This window comes from Branchiostoma lanceolatum, chromosome 10 (genome assembly GCF_035083965.1).
Source record: "Branchiostoma lanceolatum isolate klBraLanc5 chromosome 10, klBraLanc5.hap2, whole genome shotgun sequence".
NCBI lineage: Eukaryota > Metazoa > Chordata > Leptocardii > Amphioxiformes > Branchiostomatidae > Branchiostoma > Branchiostoma lanceolatum.
Window position 1 is genome coordinate 9,135,925 of NC_089731.1, and position 13,936 is coordinate 9,149,860.

Sequence of the window (13,936 nt, forward strand, 5' to 3'; positions counted from 1 at the left end):
TATACATGTATAGGGTAAACATGTTATAATTTGATGGGGACAAACCATTGTGCAGTTGTAACAAAATTTCTTGCAGTCTGTTGGAACCTGAAAGTAATCCATGGAGGGCTTAATTTGTAAATGATATATTGTAAAACACAGCAAAAAGTCACGAGAAAAATAAATTGATAATTAGAATAAGCAATAATACATGTATATGATAATATGGTAATGCATTTAATCACAGCAACTTCTCTCTTCAGCCTAGCCCCTAGAAGACTCTGTTTTTGTCTTGCTATCCAGTTTTATGTTTTACTATACTGTAAGTGCAGAAATGTTCACGGTGGTTTTCCCGGCGACTGTTTCACCGCACACATTTTGTCCAATACTGCAGCAGTATTTAACTACAGCGCTGCCACGAATGTAAGACCACTGCAAACACTCCATTTTAGCTTTAGCGCGAAATAAAAAACCACACGAACTATCAGTTTTATGTTTCACTATATTGCCATAGATAATTTAGGCAGGTACCACAGAGATGTACTGAACTGAGGCTTTATGTAAAGACTGTAAAACATTATACTGTTATAGTGTTAAGGATGTCTACTGTTATAATGCTCCAACTAGTAGATCTAGAGTCTCAAAATACAGAAACAGTGAATACATGCAACCAATGCTGCTTTGCATCGTAAGAAAATAAACCAGAGTGTTGTACATTACAAAATGTAGAATCTACTGATGTAGCTATAGGATATTAAGATACATTGTATAATGATACGGTTGAAGATGACTGCAGCGTATACAATCTTGTTGTGCAATGGATTACATCAATTTGTCAAAATGTACATAATCTATGCTCCAATGATCTTGTCCAGGTTAGCCCATGACAGATAACTTAAGATATCTTTTGTGTACTCATTTAAGAGGTTGTGGTTATTACTTCAGAAAGGTACACTAGTTTTCATTGGATGAGCTTTTTGTAGCAACTGTATTCTTTGCTATTCCATGTTCACAATCATCGGTTTTACTATTTAATTACTCTTTATTATAACCAGATCATCAGACTATGTTACACCAGACTTTCTTGACGTACCACTTAGGGTATTTGGTCCAAAGTTTGACACTGTTGCAGTGTTTAAGATTTTCTAATGTATACTCCTAAAACTGTATGGTTAGACCTACATTTTTGTAGGTGAGATTTTATAGGGTAGTGTTGGGTACTATGAGTTGTGGAAATCCCACTACATATGGCAAACATGAAATAAACTGTTTACTTTTAGTATGTACTTATGTGTGTTTATTTGTGATTGAACAGAAAGATCAGATTGTTTACACATAGATTCTTGTCTTACATTGTATCTGTGAATTCAGGGTTTCAAATTGCTCACATTGACAATCGTCTATAACATTACAGTATGTTTCAAACATACATGTATGTAACACATTAGATAATGCAACAACCTAGAGCATTTTATGAGTCTTGAAAACTAGAAACATTCTATTTGCTGTAATCTTTGAGAAATGGACATCTACCTGTAATGCCACTATGATGAAGTGTCTGAAAGCGGCACAAAAATCAGTTACACAGTGATCCCTTTAGTTTCATGTGCCTACCATGTGTAGGAATGACTAGAAGTTCGAGTTTTTTTATTCCAGTATCAAGCTTTATAAAATGCTCTGGATGCCTTTAACAAACACATTTTGTTGATAATTTCTATTGTAGCAACAGCATTTTAAACTTCATCTTTTTTAATCATAGCAACGTTGTTTTCATCAAAAGCTAAAACAGAATTTTCTCAACGGCAATGGAAAAATACCCTTTGGGTGGCTTTAACAAACATTTTTTTGTTTCAAGAGGCATGAAGGATGGAGATACATGTTGTACATACATGTACATGACAAGAGAACTTTTTGTGTTTTGCTTATAATTATGTCTGGGGTGATTCTGAAGAATGGGAGAGATGGTGATTCAATGCATTGCAAGATTAAGTATGGTGTGCTGAACATGTCTTTTCTCTTTGTTTTGTCTGTGGCATAGTACATTGTACCTACATGTACCTAGAGACTTGACACTACTACTAGTATAAAAAGGTATCACTTTAAAGACACTGGAATAACAGAGAAGCAGTTATTACAGTTGTCTACATGTACATTTATTTCAAACGGTAGAAATTGCCATTACATATTTCGTATTATGTATTAGTTAATAATTCAAGCAGAACGAGAAGAAATACTGTGGTTTCAGGAAAACAGGATCACAGCATGTCTATTGTTAACATCAACTTGGCGCCCAAACACAAGAAGACTGACAGAAGAACCTAGCACATGTCTGCTACAAACGCACAAATGAAAGGACACTTTCTGCATAGTTAGCTCTCAGCCAGCCAAAGAGGTTCTTCCTTACACTTGATGTGCACGAGATTTTGCGGATCTGCTCCAGGTAATGCTGATGTGTTGTCAGCGAGAGCCTTGAGGTACTTGGCATCACCAGCGTCCTGTACAACCCACTTCTGGACTGATGGGTTTGTGGCTATCCCCTGCCAGAAGACACAAAAGGTGGGAGATTAGACCTTTCTTTTCAGATCAAAGCAAAAACAGCCACTGTCCAACAAATAATTATCAGACTAGTGATTCCACCCATCCTTGCCATCTAGGCACACAGTTTTTATTTTGTGATAACAATCACATGCATGAATGATGAGGGAGTGCTAGTATCTGATTGGATGATGGCTGGCTAAGACTAATCAATGCCCCTAGGCCTAGGACAGATAATCATAGCCTGTTTACCTGGGCCACTACTTCCTTGCATAATATCATTGCAAACTTCAGGCCTGGTATATGAGGGTAACCCCACCAAATTAAAGACTAAACATAAGACTTGATAGAATTTTTGTAAGTCTGAAAGTAGTGTGTGTGTATCAAATCGTTCAGGACTTGGTTAAAATAAGAGATGAGAAGAAAGCCTTACCTTTGCTGTGTCAACTGGGTCCATGGATGAACCTGTACTATTTTGTATCAGGCTGTCCTCCTCTTGGTTCAGTGGAAAACAACTGTCATAAGTAGTAGGAGTCATATCTATACTGTCACTAGTAGTAAGAGTCAGAGCTCTACCGTCACTAGTACTAGAAGTAGGAGGATTCAGACATCTGTGTAGACCTTGGGCTGATGCCGGTGCAATTGGTACATATCTTGCTACATGTCTCTGTATTTCCAATTCTGAGGGGACCACAGCTGGTGCAATGGGCACATATTTTGTTAGATGGAGCTTCATCACCTTAGGAGGGATGTTTGTTTTCTTCTTCCTCTTTCTTTTCAGACCCCCTGACTTTGGTTGTATAGGAGATGTATGTGCGGGCGTATGTGCTAGGCTGATGGATACCTTGGCCTTGCCCTGTAGTGTCCTTATCAAGGATTGTTTCTCTTCTTGTAGTTTCTGTAGTCTTGTAGACAATTCCTCATCAATCTTGCCAAGCTTCTTCAGCTTTGGGAAACAGGAAGAGCACACAATGTTGGACAGCCCTTTCTGACTCCAGACTTCTTCGTCAGGCCATAGGTCAAAGATCTGGTGAATCTGTGGATGGAGCTCTACCACAGCCTCACCAAATATGGAGCGATAATTCCTAGTAGTTACCACCTTCTGGCAAAGCAGACAGGTTTTCTCACCAGACTTTGGTTTGGGGCCCGACAACCACAAACCAATACTGGTCCCAATGGTTTGGGGTTGTTGGGTCAGGGTGGGCTCCTTGGTATGATGTTGTTGGGTCAGGACGGTCCTCTTGGTTTGGGGTTGTTGGGTCAGGGTGGATGCATTGGTTTGAGGTTGTTGGGTAAGGGTGGGCTTCTTGGTTACTGGTTGTTGGGTCATGCTGGTCCTCCTGGTTTGTTGGGTCAGGGTGGATGCATTGGCTTGGGGTTGTTGGGCCAGGGCGGGCTCCTTGGTTTGAGGTTGTTGGGTCACACTGGCCCCCTTGGTTTGAGGTTGTTGATTAATGGTGGTCTCAGTTCCCAAGACCTCTTCAAGCAGCTGAAAATATTGAGGTGTGAATGTCAATTGTAGTGCAAATATTTGTCCTGTTTCTGTTTTGTCCACTTCAGATGCAGATCTGCCCCCTCCCACAATCCACCCCTAAATGTATGAATACAAGTTTTGCATAAACAAGAGGGTTGCAGGGATGTGTAGATGGTACAAAAGACTACTACTTTGTCTTCAAAAGCTCCACCTCCTTTGCAGACTTCCTAGAACGGCGGCGTATATATTTGGGGGAGGGGGTACACAGGCCAAAGTTCTCTAATGCCGGCAAGGGAGATTCTCTAATCTCCAAGCTGATCTACACGGTGCACCAAAAATTGTATATGCAAGGATATAATGTCCTTGGTATATGCTAGCCAGAGAAGGTCCAGTCAGCCAGTCCGGACTGGAGCTTATCTGGCTGACTGGAGCTTCTCTGGCTAGCATATACAATTTTTGGTGCACCGTGTAGATCTGCTTGGAGATTAGAGTTTCGCTGAACAAAAAGGGAGTTTCGCCGAGGGCCGACCGCCTATCTGTCTTTAGAAGGATAGAAGGACGGTCGTCCAAGGAAGCCTGCGAAGAAGGCTAGCAATAATGGACGTTTTGCAGAAATGGACCATCCAAAAATTACATCTACATGTAGAAAGACTGTCCCAAGATCTATCTATTCTTCATATACACTCATTAACATGCTTGAACATATGCAAAGATACCATACAATACTATACACTATACACGTACGTAAAGATACTTGTCATCATTCTGCTCCGCCGCTATTACCTGGTCTTTCTGTACATCATGATCAGGAGACTCTTGTCCGGTTACGACATCTTCCTTCTCTGCCTGTTTCTTCGCTTCCCGCTCTGCCAGCCAAGCAAACAACCTCTTGAGCTTCTTGCGACTCTTACGCCTCGGCATTTCTCCTGAAAAATTGAAGTCCCAGAATGTTCATAAATTTCAAGGACATGACTTCTACATGATATCAACTATGTTTCCCGGCTGAAAAATTATGGGGAGTAGGGCGTTCAACTTTTAAGAGTTTCACATATAAACAAGGCCTCATGAGATCTCGTAATCTGCCATGCAATAAAGGAACTCATCTTGATGTTCCACTAATAGCTGCAACGTACCATATGGGAGCTCAAGAGATGAGAATGGCTGGAAGCCGCAGATCGGCTGTGCACTGATTGTGTATACCTTAACACAATGTGACATCACCCTTATGTCTCCTTTATACTTATAGTTATATGTGCACAGAGGTAACCAGTATGTACCTACATGTATGTATTGTCAAAATCTATGTCCTGAGTAATAGTATCAATGGTTAGATTTGATGCTGATCATGAAGCAAGTACAAAAGACAATATTATGTATGGGGGGACAGTGAGTTGGCGAAGCTGGAAGTAGAATGGCAAGAGTAGGCACAAAATCACCCCTAACCTATAATGGCTGGTTACGCAAACCCAGTGACTATGCCATATTGATTTGATTAAATGAATGACATCTGTGCGCGCATCATTTTTAGTCCATTTTACAAAAAAAGGAGTTTTCTACCATACTGAATAAAATTACTCTTTTTACACAACCAAGTAATTTATTCAAATGACGTTTCGGTGACCATCTGTCACCTTCATATGACAAGAGTTGCAAAAAGATATTTCGGAAACCAGATACTAATGTCGTAGAAATTTGACCTCAAACTTTGAAGCTCTGCTGCAGTACCTGAGGTACCTGCTAGGAAGCCCATTATTGAACTGGACCTTCCTTAAAGCTTTCTACGAACCCTATCCATCCACTAAAAATCATGGCAGAACCATCAACAGCTTCTTGAGTTATGTTGTCTACATACAAACACACATACATACTGTACACCTGTGCAAATTCAATGTTCGTTGATATCTCACAAGGCTATTTCACAAGATTTACTTCATGATCAGGTCAGTAAGATTTCATTCATTGACAAGATGTTCCTGTCAAATTACATAAGAATCGTTTTTTCCTGCAGTACTGAGTCCTGACGGTATAATCTTGTGAATAACATCCATGATCCTGTTGATCCTAACATCTATATAACCCAAACCTGAGTTATCTTGTAAATTCGTATACCGAACCCAGTGTTCTTTTGCCCAAATTCTCGAACAGATGTTCTAAAAGAATAAAGTCATTGGACGTTTGTTCCTTTTTTTGACCCTGATGTAAAAGTTAATAGTAGATAACGAAACTATCAACTTAGTACAGGGAAGGGACAATTGTCATGTTTTATATCAAACACTATCTAATATCACAAATCAGTTACAAGTAAATGAACATCTATCAGTATTTGCACAAAGTCCAATGTTACCAAAATAATCACACATTTTAGAATATTTTTTCATGTAAGGTTAACGTTATCCAAAATAATCACGCATTTTAGAATACTTTTCTGATATCTATTTTTCCCTGTGTCCTTGAAAATGTGGTTGCTTGTGGCAGTTTGTTTAATATACACTAGCCCCCGCCCCCCTCCCCCACAAAAATGTCAGGAACACAGGAAGACGTCAACATCAAAACGAAATAAATCTCCAGTTACCGCCATAAACCTCCAAGTATCTTCAGCTAGCTGTTTCTAACGGAACATAGCAATTACTACAGTCCTAGCCTGGAATCCAAACCTTATTATAGCTTCCGAGTCTCTCAGGCTATAACGTTACAGTCCTGCTCACATTCAAAAAAAAAAAAAAAATGTCTGTATAACTTTAACAACGATGCGTAAATAACGGATGTAGCGGCGAGCATTCTTACCTGATAAACTTGTCCGCTATCTGACAAAGTATTAAATGTTACCGAACAATAGGTTCCTGAGTTATTTTTTGGAGGAAAGTATTAGTTCAATGGCCGATCGGACTCGAATGGCACGCAAAATGACTGAACTTTCACCTTTGTAACCTCTGACGTCATCTCCAAGCAGATATTGGGGTAAATAAATCAAAACGTTTTCTAATCTCCAAGCAGGCGGGAGAAAACCATAACGGCTCACTGAGTGTCTGCTAGAGAAGTCCGCCAGTCAGAAAACGCCATGACTTTTCACCCTAACATCTGCTTGAAGATGTAACGTGAACGCTGACGTCACAGCCCAGCCAGACGGAGTCGAAAAATCACGTTGAACATCACATTGATTATCATTATTTACAACCAAAACAATATTTCCAAGCTTTTACCAACCTCCAAAAAACTACATTTCTACTAAAATCACAAAATCCACTAATAAACGTGGGACTTTTCATCAGCCACTACCTCCAAAGAAGGGTCAAACCCCCCAGTATTAAATGTTTATGTAGAAATATTAGCATGATACATAGAATAGACACTCGTTACCATTGTTACCCTTTCTACTGTTTTTACCCTTGCAATTAGCCTACGGGCATGAGTTTGAAAATAAAAGATTAATTTTAATTATCAAAGGTCGTGGCGGGCCATAAATTAAGCAAAACTGATTACCTGTAGAAAAGGGGTTGAAAGGCTTTTCGGCTGAAACGGACGTTGATTGGTTGAATGGTTGGCCGAGGTTGCGGGAAAAACATGATACGACACCGCCATTGAAATATCCCGACCAGGCGAACATCTGTTAGGGTCATGTACGTTACACAACTGTGCTGTAGTGTTCCCACTCGGCACTGAGGCGGTCGTATTGTCCGCGTGGATCAAACTTTGACGCGCTAATGATCAGTGACCAAAAATGTCGGATGCTAGTCAGATCACTGCCTAAAAGTAAAAGTATACAAAACACGGCTTACTCGACTTATCTTCATCTGCTAACGGTTAAGTTAAATCATTGTAATCCATTTATTTCAATGACAATCATAACAAAACATATGCACTTCTTTTCTTTAGACAGTACTGATGGGGTGACAACAGCTTGGCTCCATCATAGTGTAAATTGTTCTTTTTACAATAACATGTTTTACGAACATTTGAAACTGTTTGTCACAAGAAATGTCAGGACTTATGGCAAACCAAGCAAATCAGACACATCCATGGCGGAAATCTTGGATAAAGCTAGCAAATAATTCAGCCTATTTGGCGATTTCGTCAACGTTTTTACTATTGTTCCATGCAGGAAACCTAAGGTAGCCTAGGAATGGTGATAATATAATAAAAGTACGCAGTGCGATACTTTCAGTTTTTATGTCTTCCCAGCAGTAAATAAGTCTAGACGTTTTAATTGAAACGGCTGGCGTATATGACATGACAAATCCGAGAAGATAGCTAGGTTGCGAGGACAACAATCTATAGAAATGTGTCCATCTATATTTGCCTCAAGGTGTTAGGAGTTCAGAATTTGTGATCGACATTCTTTAGCTTTATGGACGTAACACACGATTGACAACTGATTATAATCCCCTTCTTATCTCCCTTAAGACTCCCTCTGTCCTGTTTTTTCACCAAAAGTCGAGTCAAGAAATTTTCCTATGATGGAAAAATGGGTTGGAGGTCAGTTCAACCTACCATATACCGTCACCCAAGCTGGTAGCAATCTTTTTTTTTTTTACTAAAATGATATAAGGCCAAAGAAAAAAGTGTTTCCGGTTACCCGACAGACCCTAAAATTTCCGATCTGGCATCTAAGTGATCAAATTCAAAACGTTGACTTCCTGTATCTCTTACACTGTTAATAATGATGGCTTTGAATAGTTGATGTAAGAATGTAGAATAAGCATTATACATTATACCTATAAAAACATACTTGTGTTTGTACACTACTGTATGTCTGTATGATTACAATATCATGTTGAAAATACCAGACTGAGTCCTTGATGCATTTCAGTTTTACATTGCTAAAGTGTGTTTGTTTCACACTTCGGTGAAAATCTGAAAAGAAAAAAAAAGAATTAATTAGAAAAAAAGATAATAAAAGAATAAGAGAATTCCTGCCTGCCGACCCTAATTTTTCAGGACTAAAAATACGGAAAAAGGATATTTTTCCTATGCCTAAATAGTCAACTCCCACAAAAAATTCATGATTCTAGAGTAATATTTCTGCAGAGATACTAATGAGGACCTAATACTTAAAGACTTGAAAAATTGTCTACAAGAAGTCATTATTCATACATCAACAACTCAGTTTAAGTGATTTCGATCCTTTAATTTGATACCCAACAAAGAAAGGGAATCCACATATTATGTGCACGCGTTGTTATGATTATAACCATTGCACCTCTCTTTAAAATTCAAACTAGAACCGCTTACAGATAGCTCATTCATTATACATAATCATCTCTTCTGTAGCAAGTGCTTGTAGTTAAGTCTAGCATTAATTTACATATCGTGATATTTGATTTGAATCCTATCTTCTTGTGAATCCTAATCATGGGAGAACACAAATATTCCGAACATTGCTTGGCTTAATACATACACAATAGATTCGATAGCAACTCTTTAGTAGATAGTTTGATTTCTGGTCCTGCGTTCAACATCAGTGACTACAGAATTCACGAGGTCACATCTTGTATCTCGGGTATCTGCTCTATGCTCGAGCGCCCAAAATACTTAAGTATGTGTCTAAAATCTGCAAATCTAATATCAGTAGCCACTCTTAGTGAAAACGTTACGAATGTTTTCATACATTTTCTTGAATGCCCGACGGTAAATCTGGTAGCGAAACGCGTAGACGATGGAGTCGGAGAACGTTGCGCTTTGCAGGAGGATAGTGGTGATGTCACACCAGGGAGCTGCGTTAGCCAGAGATATCGAACCGACCTTCATCGAAACGCTGACGACAAACGCTGGTAGCCACGTGATCCAGTTGACCAGCACGACGATGAGCAGCGTGTTGACCGCCTGTATCTTGGATTCCCGATCTTCAGCCTGGGCGTTCCACGTCAGCTTCTGGTCATGTTTCTTCTGGCTTCGTCTGGTCTCGTAGTAGATAAGGCTGATCAGGCAGACGATAGCTACCATGGCAAGAAGGTTGAGGACTGTGGCTAGTGTTAGACCCTCAGGACCAGCCAAACACGGCGTCATCAGAGTTTGTGGTTTCTCAAAGCCCCCAAGGACCTCCGCAGCAGACCCAACCGGCAGGGTATGGATCGGAGACACTCCGACGACTGCCGGTATGACGGCACTCAGAAAACACAGACACATGCCGAATGCCATCCGCCGACGGGTCAGGACTTTCTTGTAGCGCAGTGGAAAAGCGATGTGGATGTAGCGACAGATCCACACACAGAGAAGCGAGTGAATGGACAAGGTAGACAGGAAAATGATGAAGAAGGCTTGCAGCCTGCACCAAGGTCCGGCCGGATATCTACCATGTGATAGACAGAAGATAGCTATGGGATTGTAAGCCATGGCTAGCGCTGCGTCGGTGATGGCCATTGTGGCGAGGAAGTAGTTACCTGGTTCCTGGAACAAGATTATTAATCATTAATCGACTAGAATTCTTATGTTTTGCAATAAGTTTTCTCCAAGGCCGCACCATCATACAGTATTTTCTACTTGCAAATAGTAGCTCAGTGTCCACAGAATCTTCTGTGCAGCACAATCCATGACTCATCAAATAAAAGCCTTGCCATGCCTTAACGATATCTAATAACACGTGAGATGAAAGATGATTCACGGATCACGTTCGAATTCCACGAAATAACGCCCACATTTCGACACTTACTCCTTAAAACCTTTAAATATTCCCCTATCCACCAACTGAATCCAAAATCCCAGATGGGGCTCTAGATCTTTTATTTGTCGCTACACGGAGACCGTGACGCGACGCGTAATCTTGTTTGAAGAATGCACGGCGACTCAGATCTATACCAGACGTTAATGAAAAAGGTAGACACCTTCATGTGATCCGTAGTTAAGATGACTCCGACAAGGCAGCCGTTACCAAACAGCGAAAGGAGAAGGAAGCAGACCATGACCAGAACCAGCAGCGGCGCTAACGACGGTACTGCCCCGTACAGACCGCAGAAGGCTGGCTCGAAGACCACGGTAGTCAAGGTGGTGTTGTCCGTGGTCGCATTGCCCACGACTTCGCAGACTCCGATCACTTCAGTGACATCTCGCACCGCTTGAGCGATGGAACCTGTTACGTTTCTCTGGTTCATTTTGCCGCTTAAACGTAGGACAGTTTTCAGAATTCAGTCGTAGATGTTATCCGAAAAAAGGGTACTAGATCATAGAGGATGGGGAAATTACAAGATACCACATCAACCACGGCCACTCCGAAAGAGAGGTATATAGCAAGTTGCATTGACAGTAATAGAATCGCACTTGCAGTAGAATAATGGATGCATTTGCAACACACGGCGGCAACCATTTGTACAAGGTCTCTTTGCGGGCACATGCAAAGTACAACATTGAAGTTACTCGAAAATAAGCTTGGTAATGGCATTTGAATTAAGATTCAACTCACACTTCAAGTCCTGGTCTCAAACCACACAGGAATACAGAAATAGATATATTGACTTTGATAATGGACTACATAATAATGAAGGGTGATCATGTATCTTATGTGGGTTTTTTCACATCGTATTTTGATACTTTCAGGTATGCGTCTTGGGGTATCTTTATAGTCTTGTACACATCAATAAGATCATATCTCTGTAGTCTTCTGTACAACAAGAGCTGAATATGTACGTCATAGTAAGTTGGTTGGATTTTGACGCTTGTTCGGTATGATTGGCTTATAGAGCAGACACAAAGCTAGCCTGGGTGCCATCCTAATCAGTTTTTCGCAGAAAACATCTAATCTGACCTTCAAACTGAGGATGGGACAAGTGGAAGGTGGAGCAGTCTTTATTGGCCTCTTTCCCAGTCTGGCCTATCATTCTTTCTTGTGCTCGTCTAATTCCAATTCATGATGAACTCCAATGTGCTTCAAAAATCTAATAGTTAGCATCTAGAGTAACAATTATCACCAAAATGCAATTCAGAGAACCGGGAACTACCTGTGTATTCCCATGCGTGCGTTCCACGCAAACTCGCGGACATCAAAAAGAAGTCCACGACTACATATTGGAGAACTAATGCCATGTTGATTTGATTATATGGATGACATCCTCTGCGAATAAGAAAAGTTAAGCAAAAAAAGCTGCCTTCATTATGAACTCTACGTGGTCAGGAAGGTTGAACAAATGACTAAACACAAAGAGTATGGTATAGCGAATGATAGATTCTTCATTTTCATTTCTTCACATCCTCTTCTTTGGCATTCTATGATATTGGTATCGTTTTCCAATATTTTATTTTGTAATTTACGGCATATATTTGATCATTTTGCAGCTGCTTTGTACGATTTACAGAATGGTGGAAAACCTTTATTCATTTTTGGTATCGGACCAAAATTGATGCGCGCGCGGGCGTCATCCATATAATCAACATGGCTTAAGTAGCGAATAATGAATGATACATTCGAGAAGAAAGAGGGTTGGGGTTTTGTGCGCGGGAGAAATTTGCGCGTGAAAAACTTGCGCGTGAAAAAATAAAGTTCAAGAAAAGTGTCTGAAAATGTGCACTACAAAATTCTTAGTTAGAAAAACGTTACCCCATGATATGATTTTGCATCTGTTTCCTGAATTTTGGGTTTGAATTTTAGGTCCCTTGGGAATATCTAAGCTGACTCCCAAGGGATTTAAAACCTTTTTTGGAGGTTTTAAGCTTAAAACTTGAAATAAGATGACCCACAATGGAATTAAGTATCTTATTGTTGCATTCTACAGTTCAAATGATTTTCAAATGTAAAGTTTTCACGCGCAAAAAAGTTTGAAATTTGCGCTTGAAAGCATCTGCTTGAGAAAAGATTAAATTAGGCTAATAGAATGGAGAAAACCTTCAAATAGTTACATTTCACAATACAAAACCTTACATAAGTAAGTTGACTATGTATTTCTTAAAGATTTAAGTGATTTTCAAATGTTTAGGCTTCTAGCCCCCAAAAATTTAACTATTCCCAAGGGACCTATTCCCAAGGGACTAAAAAATCAAAAGTTTTCAAACCATAAATTCAGGTGTCAGATGAAAAATTGTATCATGGGATCATAAGAAAATTATACTGCACATTTTCTGACACATTTTAAAGAAATTAATTTTTTCACGCGCAAATTCTTCACGCGCAAATTTTCACGCGCAGAAAACCCGTTCCCAAGAAAGAATGGTCAGAAAGCTTTTTTTCATTTACATATGAAATACTTCAACACATAAAGAGGCTTTTAAGGACAAAGTGACGTCAGTCTCGAGATATGCATTCCCCGTGGGCGAGAAGCTAAGACCCCGAGACGTCAGTCTAAGGAGCGCAATGTTTCTGGCTCTCTTCTAGACACTGAGTCTTAGAGTCCTGTTCAGCTGGTCTAAAAGCTCAACATGCTTAGCATCTGCACCAAATTAGCGTAAGAGCCTGAATGCCTGACTTGGGTGCTAACTACATATTAAAGTAGATAGTGGAGTGAAACTGTGTATATGAACTTGTGTTCATTGGTATAGAAATACCACAAGTCTCCTCACTAGTCACTGTAAATCCATCTAAGTTTGTGGGGTCGGGGACGTAAAGTTCGCGGTAGGTGGGGGTTCACTGTGTTAACGTTTGAAGTTGCCAATACAATTATTATTATTTTCATTCAGTAACACATCATCTGCAGAACCAGAACACTTGCTGCTGCTGTGATTCGCCGTTTAACACAATCAACAAATGAAAGGATTCCATTGCAAGCAGCATGATTAGTAGCTTTGCCTCAAAGGCTTTTTTTTATAGTTTTTGTGACATAAAAGCTGTGGATGGATTTTTCTAACATTTTCCTTTATTTTTTTGGATGAAGGTAGCTCTTGATGTCAGAAATAAATGGTTGTATTTTGGGGACCAACAGCACTTTCATTTCAACTTCTGCTGTGTGTTTGTGTCTTAGTTCCCCACACACGACCACTCAAGAAGTTATGAATTGATTTTCACGATGTTCATAGGTGTAGAGACATGAA

At 39.9% G+C, this 13,936-nt stretch overlaps 2 protein-coding genes across 6 annotated transcripts; both read right to left on the reverse strand.

Moving 5' to 3' along the window:
- Positions 1–149: 149 nt before the first annotated feature.
- Positions 150–6,919, reverse strand: LOC136444067 (uncharacterized). 5 transcript variants are annotated; one of them, XM_066441539.1, is made up of 4 exons: positions 6,773–6,919; positions 4,733–4,914; positions 3,359–4,003; positions 150–2,516 (listed from the first exon to the last, which is right to left on the reverse strand). In XM_066441539.1, the coding sequence occupies exons 2-4, from the start codon at positions 4,907–4,909 to the stop codon at positions 2,349–2,351; spliced, it is 990 nt and encodes a 329-aa protein (XP_066297636.1). In that variant the 5' UTR covers positions 4,910–4,914; positions 6,773–6,919; the 3' UTR covers positions 150–2,348. The 5 variants fall into 5 exon arrangements, with proteins under 5 accessions (XP_066297636.1, XP_066297631.1, XP_066297634.1 ...); XM_066441534.1 differs by having other exon boundaries at positions 2,948–4,003; positions 6,773–6,917; XM_066441537.1 differs by having other exon boundaries at positions 2,948–4,003; positions 4,772–4,914; positions 6,773–6,915.
- Positions 6,920–9,550: 2,631 nt separating this feature from the next.
- LOC136443914 (adenosine receptor A2b-like) lies at positions 9,551–11,073 on the reverse strand. The gene is made up of 2 exons (XM_066441290.1): positions 10,807–11,073; positions 9,551–10,372 (listed from the first exon to the last, which is right to left on the reverse strand). The coding sequence occupies exons 1-2, from the start codon at positions 11,071–11,073 to the stop codon at positions 9,551–9,553; spliced, it is 1,089 nt and encodes a 362-aa protein (XP_066297387.1).
- Between the last annotated feature and the right edge of the window lie 2,863 nt (positions 11,074–13,936).

Excerpts from the sequence above, each read along its gene's own strand:
- LOC136444067 (XM_066441534.1), bottom strand. The coding sequence starts at position 4,909 with ATGCCGAGGCGTAAGAGTCGCAAGAAGCTCAAGAGGTTGTTTGCTTGG. Across the intron at positions 4,004-4,732 it reads ATGATGACAAGTATCTTTAC|CTGCTTGAAGAGGTCTTGGG; the intron begins GTACGTGTATAG and ends CAATATTTTCAG. Across the intron at positions 2,517-2,947 it reads ACCCAGTTGACACAGCAAAG|GGGATAGCCACAAACCCATC; the intron begins GTAAGGCTTTCT and ends GTCTTCTGGCAG.
- LOC136443914 (XM_066441290.1), bottom strand. The coding sequence starts at position 11,073 with ATGAACCAGAGAAACGTAACAGGTTCCATCGCTCAAGCGGTGCGAGAT. Across the intron at positions 10,373-10,806 it reads TAACTACGGATCACATGAAG|GAACCAGGTAACTACTTCCT; the intron begins GTGTCTACCTTT and ends ATCTTGTTCCAG.